The 16,705-nt window shown below is 33.7% G+C and overlaps 3 protein-coding genes and 1 long non-coding RNA gene across 6 annotated transcripts; 3 read left to right on the top strand and 1 right to left on the bottom strand.

Moving 5' to 3' along the window:
- Window positions 1-727: 727 nt before the first annotated feature.
- Window positions 728-1,866, bottom strand: LOC130510398 (uncharacterized). Its single transcript, XR_008944038.1, has 2 exons — window positions 1,453-1,866; window positions 728-1,177 (listed from the first exon to the last, which is right to left on the bottom strand). It is a non-coding gene; the product is annotated as an uncharacterized LOC130510398 (long non-coding RNA).
- A 452-nt stretch (window positions 1,867-2,318) lies between these two features.
- On the top strand, window positions 2,319-4,943 carry LOC108855735 (transmembrane 9 superfamily member 3-like). The gene is made up of 7 exons (XM_018629619.2): window positions 2,319-2,514; window positions 2,645-2,685; window positions 2,827-3,412; window positions 3,495-3,632; window positions 3,717-3,873; window positions 3,954-4,438; window positions 4,509-4,943. Exons 1-7 carry the CDS (start codon window positions 2,372-2,374, stop codon window positions 4,726-4,728), a joined length of 1,770 nt encoding a protein of 589 aa, XP_018485121.1. The 5' UTR covers window positions 2,319-2,371; the 3' UTR covers window positions 4,729-4,943.
- A 1,194-nt stretch (window positions 4,944-6,137) lies between these two features.
- On the top strand, window positions 6,138-7,954 carry LOC108849165 (NADH dehydrogenase [ubiquinone] 1 beta subcomplex subunit 7). The gene is made up of 2 exons (XM_057006995.1): window positions 6,138-6,557; window positions 7,702-7,954. Exon 1 carries the CDS (start codon window positions 6,217-6,219, stop codon window positions 6,523-6,525), a length of 309 nt encoding a protein of 102 aa, XP_056862975.1. The 5' UTR covers window positions 6,138-6,216; the 3' UTR covers window positions 6,526-6,557; window positions 7,702-7,954.
- A 2,932-nt stretch (window positions 7,955-10,886) lies between these two features.
- On the top strand, window positions 10,887-13,000 carry LOC130494236 (uncharacterized). Of its 3 annotated transcripts, none has more exons than XR_008944451.1 (7): window positions 10,887-11,303; window positions 11,434-11,525; window positions 11,577-11,690; window positions 11,771-11,812; window positions 11,904-11,957; window positions 12,041-12,274; window positions 12,398-13,000. XR_008944451.1 is itself a non-coding variant. In XM_057007306.1 (5 exons), exons 2-5 carry the CDS (start codon window positions 11,629-11,631, stop codon window positions 12,255-12,257), a joined length of 375 nt encoding a protein of 124 aa, XP_056863286.1. In that variant the 5' UTR covers window positions 10,890-11,303; window positions 11,434-11,628; the 3' UTR covers window positions 12,258-12,391. The 3 variants fall into 3 exon arrangements, 1 of the variants encoding a protein (XP_056863286.1); XR_008944450.1 differs by having other exon boundaries at window positions 10,890-11,303; window positions 11,592-11,690; XM_057007306.1 differs by lacking the exon at window positions 12,398-13,000 and having other exon boundaries at window positions 10,890-11,303; window positions 11,434-11,690; window positions 12,041-12,391.
- Window positions 13,001-16,705: the final 3,705 nt, after the last annotated feature.

The following is a 16,705-nucleotide window of genomic DNA, read 5'->3' as shown; positions in this document are numbered from 1 at the left end:
AATCTGTCATATGTAGTAACCGATTTGTTGAAGTCACAAGTTTTTTTTTGAAGTAGTCAAGAGTTTTGAGACAGATATGTTTATCGGAAATAGACATATATTTTGCTGATAGATATGTTTGCCCGATTTCATTTTACGGCAGACTTTTGTATTCATTTGGTGGCAGATTTTTTAAATTGTAGTCTTTGACAGTAGATTTTTAAATAAATATTAATTACTAGAGTGGGACATAATTCTAATTTCTGGCTAAATTCATCTAAATTTCGATGGCAGACTTTATATAACCGACTTAAAATTGTTGGCAGATTTTTTTGTTTATGTAAAGCAATTCTAATTTTGATCCGGTTTACAATAATTTTGAATTTGGTATATTTTTAGGTCAATTAAACTCAGAATTAGGTAAAAAAAATCCGGTTGTCGTCATCTCTTTTATCCCTATTTTCTTCTTTTTCGGGTTGTCTCTTTCATGGTTGTTTAATCATTTGTTGCAATCCTTATTGCTTGGAGAAACATGGTTGTTTAATCACCAAAATATCTTAACTGATGTGCATTCAATTTAGTTTGAGGATTTGGTCATTGGATTTCATTTTGGTTGGTGCTACATTTGAAGGTATACTCTTTTGATGTTTCATTACATTTTCATGTTCGTATTTCATTTAGTTTTTTTTTCAAAATCACTAAGAACTGTTTAACCATCTTATTGCTCATATTACGCTAATGATAGACGTTTATTTTCAACCAAATATATATATAAGATTTAGCAAAGTCTTACAATGTTAACAGAGACTCATGTTAATATGTGGGACAATATACATACAGATACAGCCATATGATTTAAATATATCTGAAAAAACATCTTCCTAGAGCAAGACAACAACCAGAGTATGAACACAACTATGAACTGTATGACTATCTTTCCCTTCGTATGAAACAATTTTTATGGAGTTTGATAATCTCTTTACTGCAAATTGATTGGTTAGAAAGTAGTGAACATATTTTGCAGACCAAGTGTATTCTGATTCCTTCAGCTTGATAATCACTCCAATAGCAGATTCCCGCAACTCAAGCCAAGCGTCTGCACCAACATTTTTTTCAACCATCTGAAGATTTGAGAAATAACAGCCCAACTTCATATAAACGCGGAGTATACATTTTAATAGCAGAAGATGAGGCCATCCTGCGATAAACAACAAACACAATAGGCTCAGTCAGTACAAATCGTCAAAAGTCATTGCTGTCTTATATAGAAACAAGGGTTTCAAAAAAAAAATTCTAGTGTTGTATAGCCAACCTATGAATTCAATAAAAAAAACCCAATTACGTGTTTGGAATTGAACTTCAGAGGAAAAGGGGATTTGGGAAATAGGGTTTCCAAAATTTAAAATTACAATCAATCAAATAATGTTAACAACAAAGAGCAACAAGCAAAATTAAGATGGATTTATAACTTACGAGTTTAAGTTTCTGGGAATTGCAGGCGGTGGTGTGGAGTTAGGGTTTCTCTCTCGCAACAAACAGGAAGAAGAGATGGGGTTGGGGTGTTCGGAATCGAAGACGTCCGTGACCTTCGAAGGCGGTGACGGAGAAGGATCTGTCTGAGATCAGAGATGAGCCTAGGAGAAGAAGTCGCAAGTTTCTGGTTTTTTTTTTCCTGTCGACGATTCCTGTAAGAGAGAAGGAGACTTTCTTTTTTTTTTTACACAATTAAAAAGTTTTTCATATTAATAAAATAAAATGGCAAAACAGTGAATAATGGTGGTTGGGCTGGTCTTTTGGTATTTTTGTTTCTCTTGAGAGTTATTCTAGTTAATACAAAAATATATGAGTTATTCAAGTCATTACATGTAAGATTAGAGTCAATCTGAGTAATTTCTCAAAATCTTATTATCTAATAATTACAAATACTCTTGATGAATATTATGAGTGAAATCCCTATTTTCCAATAAGGAGAGATTTTAAGGGGTTTGAATAAATGATCAATTCAATAAGGTTAGATTTGATAGAACTTTTATAAATACTAGATACAATAAGGAGAGATTTGAACAAAAACCAAAATTCTCTCAAATTCCTAGTACAATAAGCCCCCCATAATATACATCTTAACCCATCACCCTCAAAGTGTTTACTTCCACAAATGGTCAATGCTGATTTCATATCCACAAGTGAACCAACCTACCAATAGAAAATATTAAATTAGAAAGATATTAGATATTACCTAAAATGGAAATTTATATTGTAAACTTAATTCAGTAAAAAAAGTTATAAAAATTTCTCAAAATAAAAATTGGTCGATCTTTTTCCCATTTACGTTTCCCCAAAATATAAAAGCAAACTCAGATCTCAATATTCTCTTCACCTCACAGAACACACCATGACGACCCTGCTCCTCCTCCTCGGAGCTCTCCTCTTCTCCGCCGCCGGAATCGTCAGATCCGATGCCTCGGACCACCGTTACAAAGAAGGCGACTCTGTTCCACTCTACGTCAACAAGGTCGGTCCGTTTCACAATCCCAGGTAACAACAACAATTCTAACTTGCTCGTCAATTTTTAGCTTTAGATCTGAGAGACAGAGACATTGATCGTTATCTATACATGCGAATGGTACTCCCATTTCAATAATGCTTGATGAATGATTGATTGCAGTGAGACGTATCGGTACTTTGATCTTCCCTTCTGTGTTCCAGGTTCGATCCCTGTGATTCTCTCTCACTAGGCTATTTAATTAAATTGCAATTGAATCTGTTATGCGTGAGATCTCAGAAACTCAATGTCTCTCTCTGTTATTTTCTCCGATTTGTTGTTTGATTTGTTGTTTCTTTTTGCAGAGGGAGTGAAAGATAAGAAGGAAGCTCTCGGTGAGGTATTGAATGGTGACAGGCTCGTGAGTGCTCCTTATAAGCTCAACTTCAGAGACGAGAAAGACTCTGAGACGTACTGCAAAAAGAAGCTTAGCAGAGAAGAAGTTGAACAGTTCCGAAGAGCTGTTGAGAAAGACTATTACTTTCAGATGTACTACGATGATCTCCCTATCTGGGGTTTCATTGGGAAGGTCGAGAAAGAGGGCAAATCTGATCCGACAGAGTTCAAGTACTTCCTTTACAAGCACATCCAGTTTGAGATTCTGTACAACGGGGACAGAGTGATTGAGATCAATGCTAGGATGGATCCTCATTCGCTTGTGGATCTAACCGAGGACAAGGAAGTTGATGCCGAGTTTACGTATACTGTCAAGTGGAAGGAGACGGAGACTCCTTTCGAGAAGAGGATGGATAAGTACGCCATGTCTTCTTCTCTTCCTCATCACTTGGAGATTCACTGGTTTTCCATTATCAACTCTTGTGTTACTGTCCTGCTTTTGACTGGTTTCCTTGCCACGATCTTGATGCGTGTCCTCAAGAATGATTTCATGAAGTAAGCTTTCAAAATGCTCTTCTACTCTTTTCATGTGATTGAGTGTTTCTCTGATTATATACTCTTTGTCCCATCCTTAAAGGTATGCTCAAGATGAGGAAGCTGCTGATGATCAAGAGGAAACTGGATGGAAGTACATTCACGGGGATGTGTTCCGGTTCCCAAAGAACAAATCTCTCTTTGCTGCATCACTCGGCAGCGGCACTCAACTATTCACTCTGTAAAATCTCTCTCTTTTTTATTCCCATCTTTTATTTCTTTATTGCCAATCACTAACTGTTGTTTCTCACTCATATGTCATCAGGACCATATTCATCTTCATGCTTTCACTTGTTGGAGTGTTCTATCCATACAACCGAGGAGCACTCTTCACAGCTTTAGTCGTTATCTATGCTCTTACCTCCGGGATCGCCGGATACACCGCCTCCTCTTTCTACTGTCAACTCGAAGGAAAGAACTGGGTAAGTGATAAATCCCTCAAATAACTCTCTTTTAAAAAACAGAGCAATAAATAAAGCTTCTCTCACTTGTTTTCTCTCAGGTGAGAAACTTATTACTCACTGGAGGTCTCTTCTGTGGCCCGCTCTTCCTCACTTTCTGCTTCCTAAACACCGTCGCAATCGCCTACAGCGCAACCGCAGCTCTCCCCTTTGGAACCATTGTTGTGATCGTCCTTATATGGACCTTAGTGACTTCTCCTTTGCTTGTATTGGGTGGCATCGCCGGTAAAAACAGCAAAGCCGAGTTCCAAGCTCCTGTCCGCACCACTAAGTATCCACGTGAGATCCCGCCACTCCCGTGGTACAGGAGTGCTATACCTCAGATGGCCATGGCTGGTTTTCTTCCTTTCAGTGCCATCTACATCGAGCTATATTACATCTTTGCCAGTGTTTGGGGTCACAGGATCTACACCATTTACAGCATCCTCTTCATCGTCTTCATCATCCTCTTGATCGTCACCGCCTTTATAACCGTTGCCCTTACTTACTTCCAGCTTGCAGCTGAAGATCACGAATGGTGGTGGAGGTAAAGATCACGTTGCATTTGTATTACATCTTTGGTCCTTGTAGAGATTTTGAATATATTTTGTTTGCAGATCATTCCTATGCGGTGGATCGACTGGTTTGTTCATCTACGCCTACTGCTTATACTATTACTACGCGAGATCAGACATGTCTGGTTTCATGCAGACCTCTTTCTTCTTCGGTTACATGGCTTGTATTTGTTACGGTTTCTTCCTCATGCTCGGAACAGTTGGCTTCCGTGCAGCTCTCCTCTTCGTCCGCCACATTTACAGGTCGATTAAATGCGAGTAAACATGTTTCTGCCAAACTACACTCCCTCTCACTTGCGATTTTTGGTAGAACGAACAAGATCCGTTGTGTAGTTAATGTTCCTATGAAGCTCGTGTGTTGTTTAGGCGAGTCTCTCTTTGATATGCTATACTATAGTGTCTTCTCTCTTTTTTGGTTAATTAATTAACTACATTGTATCTTTTTCTCATATCTTATATATTAAAATATTTCTTCTCTGTTATGCAGATCCAATTTAATTTAAATTCTATATATATTTCAAATTTAGAAATAAAATCAAATTCTTTAAAATGATACTGTTACCTAATATTCTCAAAAATAATTACAAAATTTATAAAATTTATTGTAATAATATTATAAGCCACAAAATATAGGTTAGATTTATATAATACATATAAATTATATTAATTTAGTGATATTTTTTATATGAACTAAAATATTATAGTATATAAAAAGAAAAACAACAAAATTTACTATATCAAATACATTTGTCAAATATAACTTTAAAATTTAAATAAACAAAGAAACTATAAATGGGTAAAACAAACAAAAAACAATAATAAAAAAACAATGTATTTTTCACTTGGTTTATTTTTGGGATATAGTATATTATAAGATATAAAGTTCACAGTAGATTATGAGATATGAACTTAATAATATCTACAACTTGTGTTCACATGATATGTGTCCACAAATTTGATATTCACATCTTGTTTGTTCATCTACAATAGTTATGTGCACACAATCCATTCAGATCAATCACTATAATTTTTGTTGAAATAAATTAAATATCTACTAATAAGTGTAAGACTCAAATGTGTATTTTTTTCTTGTCCACGATTTATTTGTTCATATTTCTAAACTTTTCCTTGTTAGTACTTTTTTGTCCACGATTTTTGTGTTCAAAAATTTGATTTAAAAATTATATAAAATATATCAAAATGGATGTTTGAATGTAAAGAAAAAGAAAATATAATTTACTGTACCAAAAAGTGCTAAATATTTGTTGTAAAACAAAAAAAAATCAGTTACAAATATGTGGATGAGAAAGTGAATTAATAATACCAAAAAAAAGAAAATATGGCCCAACCTTAATAACTCTTCTAAGAAAACACGATTGATCCCACAAAGATGACAACATTTTAAATTAATAAAAATTAACTATATTTCTAAAAAACTTAACCAATGCAGAAGGTAGATGTGTTCCTCAAGTGAGTGCCTTAACATGCCAAAAAGAAAAAAGTGTCTCTTTAAGTAAATGACTCATAATTTAAATGTTGTCGAGTTATGTTCAAAAGAAGAAAAGAAAAAATATTGTCGAGAAAATAAAAACAAATTGGGCTTAGTATATCAATTGAGCCCATTTATAACGGGCTCAATATTGACCCGGAACAAAAACCTGACTCTGTCCGGGTCAAGCAAATCGGAGTCGCCAAAGAGAAAAAAAAGAAAAGGAGAGGTTTGGGTAGAGAAGGGATCGCGAAGACGAAAATGGAGGTTCCAGGTTCATCGAAGAAGATGATCGCAACGCAGGAAGAGATGGTTGAAGCGAAAGTACCTCTCGGATACAGAGACCAGTGCGCTCATCTCCTGATCCCGCTCAACAAATGTCGCCAGGCCGAGTTCTTCCTCCCGTGGAAGTGCGAGGACGAGCGCCACGTGTACGAGAAGTGCGAGTACGAGCTCGTGATGGAGAGGATGCTCGCGATGCAGAAGATCCGCGAGGAAGAAGCCAAGGCTAAACAGAATAAGATACAAGGGAAGGGTGTTCCTCTTATCCCTAAAACCGCTAATGCGTAGCCCTAATCGATTCGATCTTCCAGCTTCCCCCGGTTAGTCTCCGGTTTACCGGTTCTTCAATTAGATTTGATTGGAAATCAGATTTGTGCTTCTGCAACAGATTAGGTTCAGGTTTTGTTGTTAATTGAATGAGATTGTTTGGTGTTAGGTTACGTTTGACTAGTATTGGATTCAGTTTCAGTAGCACTTATCAATGTGTGAGAGCTTGTAAGTTGTGTCATGGCTACAGTTACTTTGTGTTATTAGTTATAAATCCTTAGGAAGCATTGTGAAATTACATCACGCACTACACACTTTGCTCCAAACATCTTCTGATTTTTAGATTCTGCAAGAAGATACACACTCCTGAAACCTTTTAGGTACCTTTGTACTAAGCCGGAAAACGGGGACGCATCTCAATTTGCTAGACTATATATTATATGATTGGTTTATGTACTCTCACTCACTTCTAGGGTTAGAAAGTCTTGTGCTTAATCGATTCCGAACTTGTAAATTGTGTCTCTGATATCATTGTCTACAGACACTTTGTGTTACTTATTAAATCCTTAAGAAGCATAGTGAAATTACAGCACGCACTACTCTCTGTGTGAACTCTGAACATCTTCTGCTTTAAAGATTTTGCAAGAAGATACACTCTTTGATTTGGTGGATTATAGATATATGTATATACAAATAGCATAGGTCACAATACCTACAGAATGATTCTCTTGATTCATATCTGTTCTACTCTTGAGTACGTTGCTAACTCAGATTTCTCTGGCCCCTGGCCCCCGTACTCTATACGTCTATCTCAGATTTCTTGGGCCCGTACTCATATGCTTTGCTAGCTTAAATCTCTCCGGTCTCCACAGTCACCACATAGTCCCTACTATATAACTAGATATATATATATCATCACTTAACATCAAACAATCAAAACAACAGTTGAATCCTCTGGAGTTGCCATTGAGTACTACTCATTACTTGCATATTTGTGTGGTTCTCTTTTTTCATGTTGTTCATTGCCCTTTTTGCCACTATGATTTGACAGCAATGGGTGTTTTCTTCCCTAGAGAGAGAGAGCCCTACTATCTGTTTGGTCTAAGATTCTCTAACATTTCAATGATTTTGTTTCACCTGACTCTCTTTTTCATTCTTCTTCTGTGTTCTAATTCATACTCTGAAATATTTGGACAGGGATTCTCTGGAACTGTGAAGAAGGTGGGGCTCTGCTTTTCAGTATTTTCTTCTTGTTGGTGATGAAAAGTTTGTTGCTACATTTTCAGGATTATTATCTCCCTTTTCGTTTTTTTTTCCTTCTTCTTGTTTAACTATGTGAAACTGTTTCACATAAAAAGAAAATAAGATGCAGACACTCATCTTTTTGTTGGTTTTCTATCTTTAATCAAAGAAAGAAAATTGAACATATATAATATAAACGATTTAATCATCGAAGTAATTTTATTCAACCAATTTTATAAAATATAGAAAAAATTACTTTTCTATAGGTTCCACATTTTCATCGAGTTCAATTTATTCAGCCAATTATATATAGGGAAGATTACTCAAATTATATATAGGGAAGATCCATGGAAAATATGTGTTATTGTAAGTAATTTCCCTTATATATAATATAAAAATTTGTTTTCTATAGGTTCCACATTTTCAGAGTTGATTTTACTCGGCCAAAAAAATTGTCTTCAACATTATAAGCGAAATCCACCTACATTAGACCCTAAACTATTCACATAATAATTTACAACTTAACTTTTTTTTTTTTTTTTTTTTTGGAACTCATTTACAACTTAACTTATTTTATAAGAATGTGTAGATGGATGCACATGCTATGGGAGCAAGTAAAAGTATCGGATTTACTTTGTAGCGTATCTCCGTGATATATGATGCGAAGGCAAAAAACATGGAATGAGAGAATAAAAGAGGTTATGCTAAGGCCATCTCCAATGGGACTGTAAAACACTATTTTAGTGTAGTTTTTACACTAAAATCTTCTCTAATAGGACTGCAAAAATTACACCATTTTAGTTTAACATTATAATTTCACACCAAATTTGGTGTGATACTATTCACCACACTAAAACATTATTCACTCCACTAAAATACTATTCATTTATTTTATTAATAAAACTTACAAGTAAATAAATAAGAAATAAAAAGATAAATATATATAATATTATAAAATAACTTTTGGTGTGAAGTTTGGTGTTGGTTGGAGAAAAACTCTTTTTAGTGCTAAAATTACACTAAAATAGTGTGGTTTTGACACAAAAATAGTGTTATGTATTGGAGATGCTATAAGAAAACGTATTAAACCTACTTCCAATCTTGAAGGATGAAAAGTCAAGAGTTGTTTGGCCCTACTTCCAATAATTATGCGCTAACTACTCTAAACTTTTTACATAACCATGCATTATATTCTCTTTTATTTTGACTGAACATGCATTATATTCTTTTGCCTCTGTAATTTATATTATTAGAGTTTTGTGGCCCATCCCTTCCTAAATCACACTTTTAAACTACTCTCTTTCACTTTTGTTCTTATATTTTAGTATTTTACTATTCTCAAGTGTGAAAGGCTATTTCTTCTCCCTCTCTAGGTGTTTTATGGATTACACCCTTTTATACTATTTATTTATTGTCTCGGAATTTGATTTGTTCTTGCATGTGCTATGACTGGAACTTAGTCAATGGGCGATGAGAAAATTGATTCAAAAGGTGCGCTGTGTTAATGGTTTATCGTTTGGGGTCGGTTTCATTATGTCTCTAATTCGATATTGTTGGAAGTGCGGAATTACGCCATATTTCGGTATCAGAGTATCTCCCATGTAAAATTTCATTTTTTCTTCAAAATAGAATAAATGAAAAAATGAAGTAAAATTGTTCCAAGAACTCTATATCTCATTTCATAATAGAGTAATAAATAAACAAAAAATAACTTAATCTATCTATTGAGTAGATTCTATTATAGGGTGAAATATGAGGTTGGAATGGAGCATTTTTTATTTGTATTTTATTTAATTTCATTTTAGAGAAAAAAAATAGAATAGGATTTGAGACACCTTTACCAACCGATACTCCCGACCTGAAAGATTAGCCGTGCCTAGATGTGGATCACCTCCCAGCTATTTAAAAGAAATGACCCAAAAATATATTAGCAGATATCGATCTGTAGTTTGGTGAGATTTGCATAAATGACAAAAAAAAAGAACAAGAATTTTATCGTTTTGTAATCAAAATCCAGTTAGGTTTTATTGAGCCGTATCTTGATGTTAGGATAATCCAGTTAGGTTTTACATTATCTTACATATATATAAAGTCTTGGTATGATAGAGAAACAAACAAGCAAACAAAGAGAAGTATTGAATGTTTTGATTTTGGTAAAAGCCATGAATCATGGACCTTTACAGTCAATTTACTCATTCAATTTCTCTTGGAGCTATTTGTCTACTGCCACACTTATTAAATGTATTTTTTCACTTTTTATTCCACTTGTTCTTCTTTATTTACAAAGAATGAAATTACTAGGTTATATCACAATACCTTGACTTTGTTCTCTTTAATTGTTTGTGTTTTTTTTAAACGCTTTTATTCTTTTATTCTTTGTGTTGTAAAGTTTATTATATAGTCTAAGGCGAAAAATGTTAATTTTAATTAATGGTCGATTTGGATATACAAATAATCAGTGCTTTATATTAATTACAACCTTAGGAAAAACAATTATATTTAACTACTTCCGTTTAGACATTAGGAAAAACAATTCGTGTTTAGTTCAACAGTCTTTGCATGACGGGTGAACCATATGACAGTTAATATAAATCTCAGTTTAGACGATATGATCCAGAAATTTTTGTGGTTTTGGATGTTAATAGTTTTATAGGAATAAGTTGGAATCTATAATATTACGAAAAATCATATACGTAATGTGGGTATAGAGTGACCAGATGTGGGATAATTAATAAAGTATCATGGTTTTTGGAAAGAAAATAATACTTGTATATCTGTCCATAGTGGTATTTATAAGACATGCATGTAGTCAGTCGGACGGTGTTGGTAAAACTAAAAGGAGAGACTGAGATTTACATATATTTTTATATTTTTTCGAGGGATGATTTATGCTCACTAAAAGTATTATCAGAAGTTGATTTGAAACGAAGGAAGAACTTATTCGGGACAAGAGAACCTATACAAGATCAGAATTTTGTAATCTAACTATATTAAAAGGAGAATAAGATCAAAGGGGAGCCTGTCCACGTCGACAAAAAAAATCAGCCAATAAAAAACAGTTCCGTGTCCACGTCATACACCCAATCGATATAATTTTTGGTCTAGGCTTCACCTTTTATGTATGGGCTTCAATACATTGTCTTTTGGGCTTGACGGCTTGAAACCATTTAGGGCTGTAGACGTCGACGACATTCACCTTCCTCTTACGTTCGTCTTCTCCGATCGAAAGACAAAGAAACTGAGCCACTCTCATCAATCAATACGGTTCTTTACTACCATGAATTCATTCATAATGACTTCGTTTCGCCTCCCTCTTCTCCTCCTTCTTTATATACAGATCCTCTTTCGTTTTAACAAACCAAAACCCTAGATCTCCTCCAACCTCAATCGATGGCGATGAAACCAAATGAGAAGTCCCCTGTCTCCTCCGCTTCTGATGAAAAGGTCATATTCTTCAGAGATGTCTCACTAAATCCCCCACGAAACCCAGTTGCGCTTCCGTCAGAGTATCAAAGAAGAAGCGACAAGAACGACAAGAACGAGAAGCTCAAAGACAGGTGACTAAACGATTTCCCTGTGACTAAACGATCTCTGAACGAATCTGATTTTTCATCTTTGTCATAATTCATATCACCAACTGTTTGTGTTAATTGTGTTTTTCTCAAATTTTTATTATCTTTATATCAGAGGGAAAAAATGAACAGTGTTTTGGCAAGAAACTTAGAGTTCTCGCAGCTGATCATGCAGCAGAAGGGATTTCTAGAAAATTATCTATGGAGGTAGTATATCAATCACACTTTATGATATTATATGTGCTTTCATACGAACAGTCATCTGTGTTATAGGTATCGGTGCTAAAACAAGAAAAAGAGGTGTTATCAAATGCTGAGAAAAGAGCCTCTGACGAAGTTTTTGTTTTATCTCAGAGAGTTTATCGTCTTCAGGTTGGAAACATGAGAGTAGTGAAAATTCTGTCTTAAGTTGTGCATACACTTTTTCTTTTGGCTAACCTGATGTTCTGCAGGCTATCTTGGATACTCTCCAGAGTACAGAGGAAGCTCGTGAGGTAACAAAACCACCTTTGATTTTAGTTTACTAATTCTTTACGGGGAGATAATAATGATTTAAAAATTTGACATCCTTACCAAATATCTCAGGAAGCAAGAGCTGCCGAGAGAAGGAAACAAGAGGAGCATATCAAGCAACTTGAGGTGTATATCATCATATTTAATAATTCGTTTGTTGGCACATTCCTTAGCTTTCTTATATAGACTTTTGGATTGTATTTACTCAGAGAATGGGCTGAAGCTAAAGAAATTGGAAGAAGAAGCATCATTTTGGAAGTGAAGAGTGCGACCAATGCTTCTGAACAGACCTTTATTAAAGCCCAAAAGGTCAACGGAAGCCAAAGCATGAGAAAATCTCAGGTGGTAAGAATGTTCCATTGGTTCATATCAAATAGAACACAGGTGCAGATGCTAAATTGTCACCTTCAAATGGTGATACCATAGCAGCCCAGGTCATGGAGGTAATCATCCCTCGCAATTTTCTTATAGGTTTCCTCGTTATCACGTATGCATTTCTGAAAGGAATCTTTTGTTTGCTTTTCTGGCTGTTGATTACTTTCTGATTTCTTCTTTTTTCATCTCAGAATATTAAACAAGACCCTGCACGAGCTGATAGTGCCGCCGGCTACTCAGTCCTTTCCTTTTGAAATCTGAGGTTCTTTTTGTATTATCTTGAAGACTTAAGTTTATCCATCTAGAGATAATGGTGCTAAGTGTTACTATTAATCTTTTATTCACTGATAAATTGTTGAAACTAGAGATTTTTCTTTCTTAAATACATGGAAAAGGTGAAACCAAATCCTCAAAAGAAACAAGTCCGTCCGCCATCTGAAGATGATACTTAATCTTCTAAGTATTTGTCCGTGAAATCTTTGACGAGGCTCGACAGTCTGCTCCATGCGTTCTCTTCTTTGATGAGCTCGACTCCATTGCGACTCAGAGAGGAGGTGGAGGCGGAGGTGATGCTGGCGTGGCAGCGGATAGAGTCCTGAACCAGCTTTTGACGGAGATGGACGGAATGAACGCCAAGAAGACTGTCTTCATCATTGGAGCAACCAACAGACCTGACATTGTAAGAGTATAGTTTAGGCAACTGCGATTGTGTCGTAGAGTTAAAAAGGAAAATCATGTACCACTTTGTAACTTCGACCCTCCCTTACTTGCTCAGATGCAGAGTTCGGTCTCACTCCTTTCCGTTGCATACATTTGGTAGGCCATTTAACAGAGACGGTTTTAATATAATATTCCATACATGATACAACACCTTCTGCTTTGATTGACTATACGTAACGATACAATTTCTCACAGTAAGCCGTTACTCCATAGCACCATTACTTTTCACTTCTATTTGATATCAAAAGTACTAATAAAAATAGATTTATTGTTTAAATTTATGATTTGGGGTATAAAGTCTAGGTTTAGAGTGTAAGAGTCTGAATATAATAACTGGAGTTCAGCTTAATTTTTTTTAATATCAAAATAGAAAAAAAACAATGACAAATGCGGGGATGTCGTTATGAGGAAACTTACCACTATACTCTTTGAAAATTTATTTTTGAATATCGACATTATACATGATACATGATACATGATACATGATACATGATACATGTTACATATAAAGGACAAGTCACTCAATCGACCGCTTAAGACATATGTTAGAGAGAATTCTATTTATTTTTTTGTTAGTGTTAATATGTAAATATAATTATAATTATTTTTAATAATATATTTGTAAAGTTTTACTTTATTTTACAGAACTCTTACAAATAATATATTGAATAAGTATATTTTTAAATAATAATTTTTTAACATATGATTTTTATTAATTAATAATGAAGTGTTTATGATAATAAAGATTAATATTGATATATATATTAACTTGACTAAATTATGTTTACCAATCAGTAATGGACTGAATTAGTTTATAAAGTTTTAGTGATATCAGATAAAATATAAAAATACATATTGTTGTATTAGATAAACCGGTTTCTGTTTTCATATTGTCCGATCTGGAAACCGGGTTGTTGTTTAACATTTTTGTTAATTTTATTTATTTTCGAGTAATAGCAACTTATTCAAACAATAGGGGATTTACATTATTAATCAATATATCTTATGCACCATTCAACATCTTTTCATCGACTTTTTACTTTATGTTTTCAGTTCAATTGTATTTACGGAACTAACAGTTATTTATTCTATTTTATTACATTAATCTATGAAAACTATTTATGCTATTCTTCTTTGACCTAAACAACTACAAAATAAAATAAAACACTACTATCATTAGTCATTATCAAATGAAGAAAAAAAAACATTTTGAATTCATTATAAAACAAAACATGTAAACCCGGATAAGTGTTGAAATTGTTAAGTTTAAATAATAGTATATATACTTTTGTTGCTTATTTTGTTGAAGGAAGATGAATTCAAATTTATCAAATTCGATAAATATACCAACTTGTGTTATGCAATGGCAATCAACAAAAGTCAATGCCAAATTTTAAAAGAGGTCATCTTATATCTGCCTAAACATGTGTTCTCTCATGGTCAACTTTATGTCGCTCTCTCACTTATCACAAGTAAAGCGGGATTAACGATCATTAAAGGCGAAGATTCACACCAGCTCAAGGTGAAAACATTGTCTACAAAGAGATCTTCAAAGGTCTTCTCCCCCATACATGTATTGTAATTTAAATTATAATGCCTCGATCCCAACAATTTTAAAATGTCTTCTCCTAAAAAAAAAACTTCAACAGATTTATAAAGCACAATGGGGCATTCACTTGAAGACTTACAAAGAGTTCTTATTCAACTATATCAAGTATGTATCTTTAACCTCTAAAGCAATTGTTTCGTATCTATTTAAATAAAGTTAACTAACTTAATTTTTATCCCAGGCTATTTATATTATGGACCACCAGACTTTATTCTTCAGAATAATTAAACTATTTCTTACATTATTTACGTTATTATAAACAACCCTTTTACTCTTTTTTAATTGGTTACATGTACTTAATAACTATCAGATTTCAAATAATTGTGCGAAATAGAATACTCCAATCCCAGACAAAATCCAAAACTTATGATCTTAAACTTAACAATTTCAACATTTATCCGCGCGTAGCGCGGAGATCGAATCTAGTTAAATTAAAATATCATTAGTTAGTTGGATCCCTGGTTAGAAAATTGGAGGAATGAATATCTAATTCGAGCAATCAGATCTGTCTATCGTTTGTGGACAGATTCTCAGCAGACTAGTCGGTTGGATTCCTGATGTCTTTACGTTATCAAAAAAAATATTGGAAAAATGAATAATTATATTGGCCAAAAATCATTTAAAACTCATTTTTATTCTACAGATCTTTACTATAAAAAAAATTACTGGTTTGAAGAAAAAACTAGTGATTTTGTTGAAACCACAATTTAAAATCGTCAAATGAAACATTTGGTATATTTAAAAGGTAAAAGACAGAGAAAACATTTTAATGAAATTTTTTTTTTTTGCCAATCAACACTGTACAACTTACTTCTTTTAAAAAATAACTAGATTTTGACCCGCACATTCGTGCGGGTGTATATATTTTTATAAAATATGTTTTTTATGTTAATATTAGAGTTGGGCAAAAAATCCAAATCTAAAAAATCAAACCGTTTCCGTTCCAAAAATAATTACAAAACCCGAACCGAATATGTGTTTTAAACGTTTTAAAAGCATAATATAATAATTTTGTTAGTTAATTGATATCTTTTATTGATATGACCACTGTGTAGAAATAGGAAAAAAATTCATATTCTTGTTTCGTTTTCTAAAAAGGATTATTTAGTTATGGTATTACACAGTTAGTTGTCATTGCGTAGAAGTAGAAATGGTTTTTTTAGGGGTGGGCGTTCGGGTACCCGTTCGGGTTCGGGTCGGGTATTTCGGATTTTCGGGTATTTCGGTATAGGAGTATAATACCCGTTCGGGTATTTCTGAACTTCGGATCGGGTTCGGGTATTTTTAGTTCGGGTTCGGTTATTTCGGATCGGGTTCGGATATTTAGATTTTAAAAGAAATAAAAATAAAATTTTCTTTTTTAAAGTTTTTTATATTTAAAAATATAGATTTTACTTAACTGATTTTTTTTTCTTTTTATAGATTGAATGATTAATAGATTTGGAGATAACATTTCCAAAATAAAAATATTAATTTGGCTATTGTTTTTCAACTTTGGATGTAATTTTGGTTAATACATGAAATAAAAAGTTTAACATGCATTTTAAATGAATATCAAGTTATTTTCTCCATAGTTATATATATATACTATATGATTTTAAAGTATGTCTAACATCAATATAAATATTTTAAATAAAATGAGAGATGTAAACTAGAAATACAAGGATAAGTATACACATGTTCGGTTATTTTCGGATATCCATTCGGGTTCGGGTATTACCCGTTCGGGTTCGGATATCCAATCTCTCCTAAGTTAATACCCGTTCGGGTATTTTACTACTTCGGTTCGGATTTCGGTTCGGGTTTTTCGGGTCGGGTTCGGGTGCCACTTCGGATATCGGATAAAGTGCCCACCCCTAGGTTTTTTGAATAGTCATGAGTTCGGAAGGAAAAGAGTATTATTAGTTTCAGTGTTGTGTAAAAATTAAATGTAATGACGTTTAACTTGTTCAAGTCTCCACGTGCATGACCCAGAATCATCTTCATATATATAAATATAACTGTTTAGCTTGGTACTTCATTTGGAAACAGACGTTGAGGATCTGAGATTTTTTAATTTTCATAGTGTTAAAACCTTTCATTTCCAGAATATACTGGGTTACGTATAAACCTTTATGGATTTCAAATAAAATAGGGCTGGCAGTTGTTATGTGAAACAAAAATGAGCTAG

Source organism: Raphanus sativus, chromosome 4, assembly GCF_000801105.2.
Source record: "Raphanus sativus cultivar WK10039 chromosome 4, ASM80110v3, whole genome shotgun sequence".
NCBI classification, from domain to species: Eukaryota; Viridiplantae; Streptophyta; class Magnoliopsida; order Brassicales; family Brassicaceae; genus Raphanus; species Raphanus sativus.
This window is presented reverse-complemented; position numbering and strand designations above follow the sequence as displayed.

Coding starts and splice junctions, on each gene's coding strand:
- LOC108855735 (XM_018629619.2), top strand. CDS start 2,372: ATGACGACCCTGCTCCTCCTCCTCGGAGCTCTCCTCTTCTCCGCCGCC. Junction 2,686..2,826: donor TCTTCCCTTCTGTGTTCCAG/GTTCGATCCCTG, acceptor TTCTTTTTGCAG/AGGGAGTGAAAGATAAGAAG. Junction 3,413..3,494: donor CTCAAGAATGATTTCATGAA/GTAAGCTTTCAA, acceptor CCATCCTTAAAG/GTATGCTCAAGATGAGGAAG.
- LOC108849165 (XM_057006995.1), top strand. CDS start 6,217: ATGGAGGTTCCAGGTTCATCGAAGAAGATGATCGCAACGCAGGAAGAG.
- LOC130494236 (XM_057007306.1), top strand. CDS start 11,629: ATGCTGAGAAAAGAGCCTCTGACGAAGTTTTTGTTTTATCTCAGAGAG. Junction 11,691..11,770: donor AGAGAGTTTATCGTCTTCAG/GTTGGAAACATG, acceptor GATGTTCTGCAG/GCTATCTTGGATACTCTCCA. Junction 11,813..11,903: donor GTACAGAGGAAGCTCGTGAG/GTAACAAAACCA, acceptor CAAATATCTCAG/GAAGCAAGAGCTGCCGAGAG.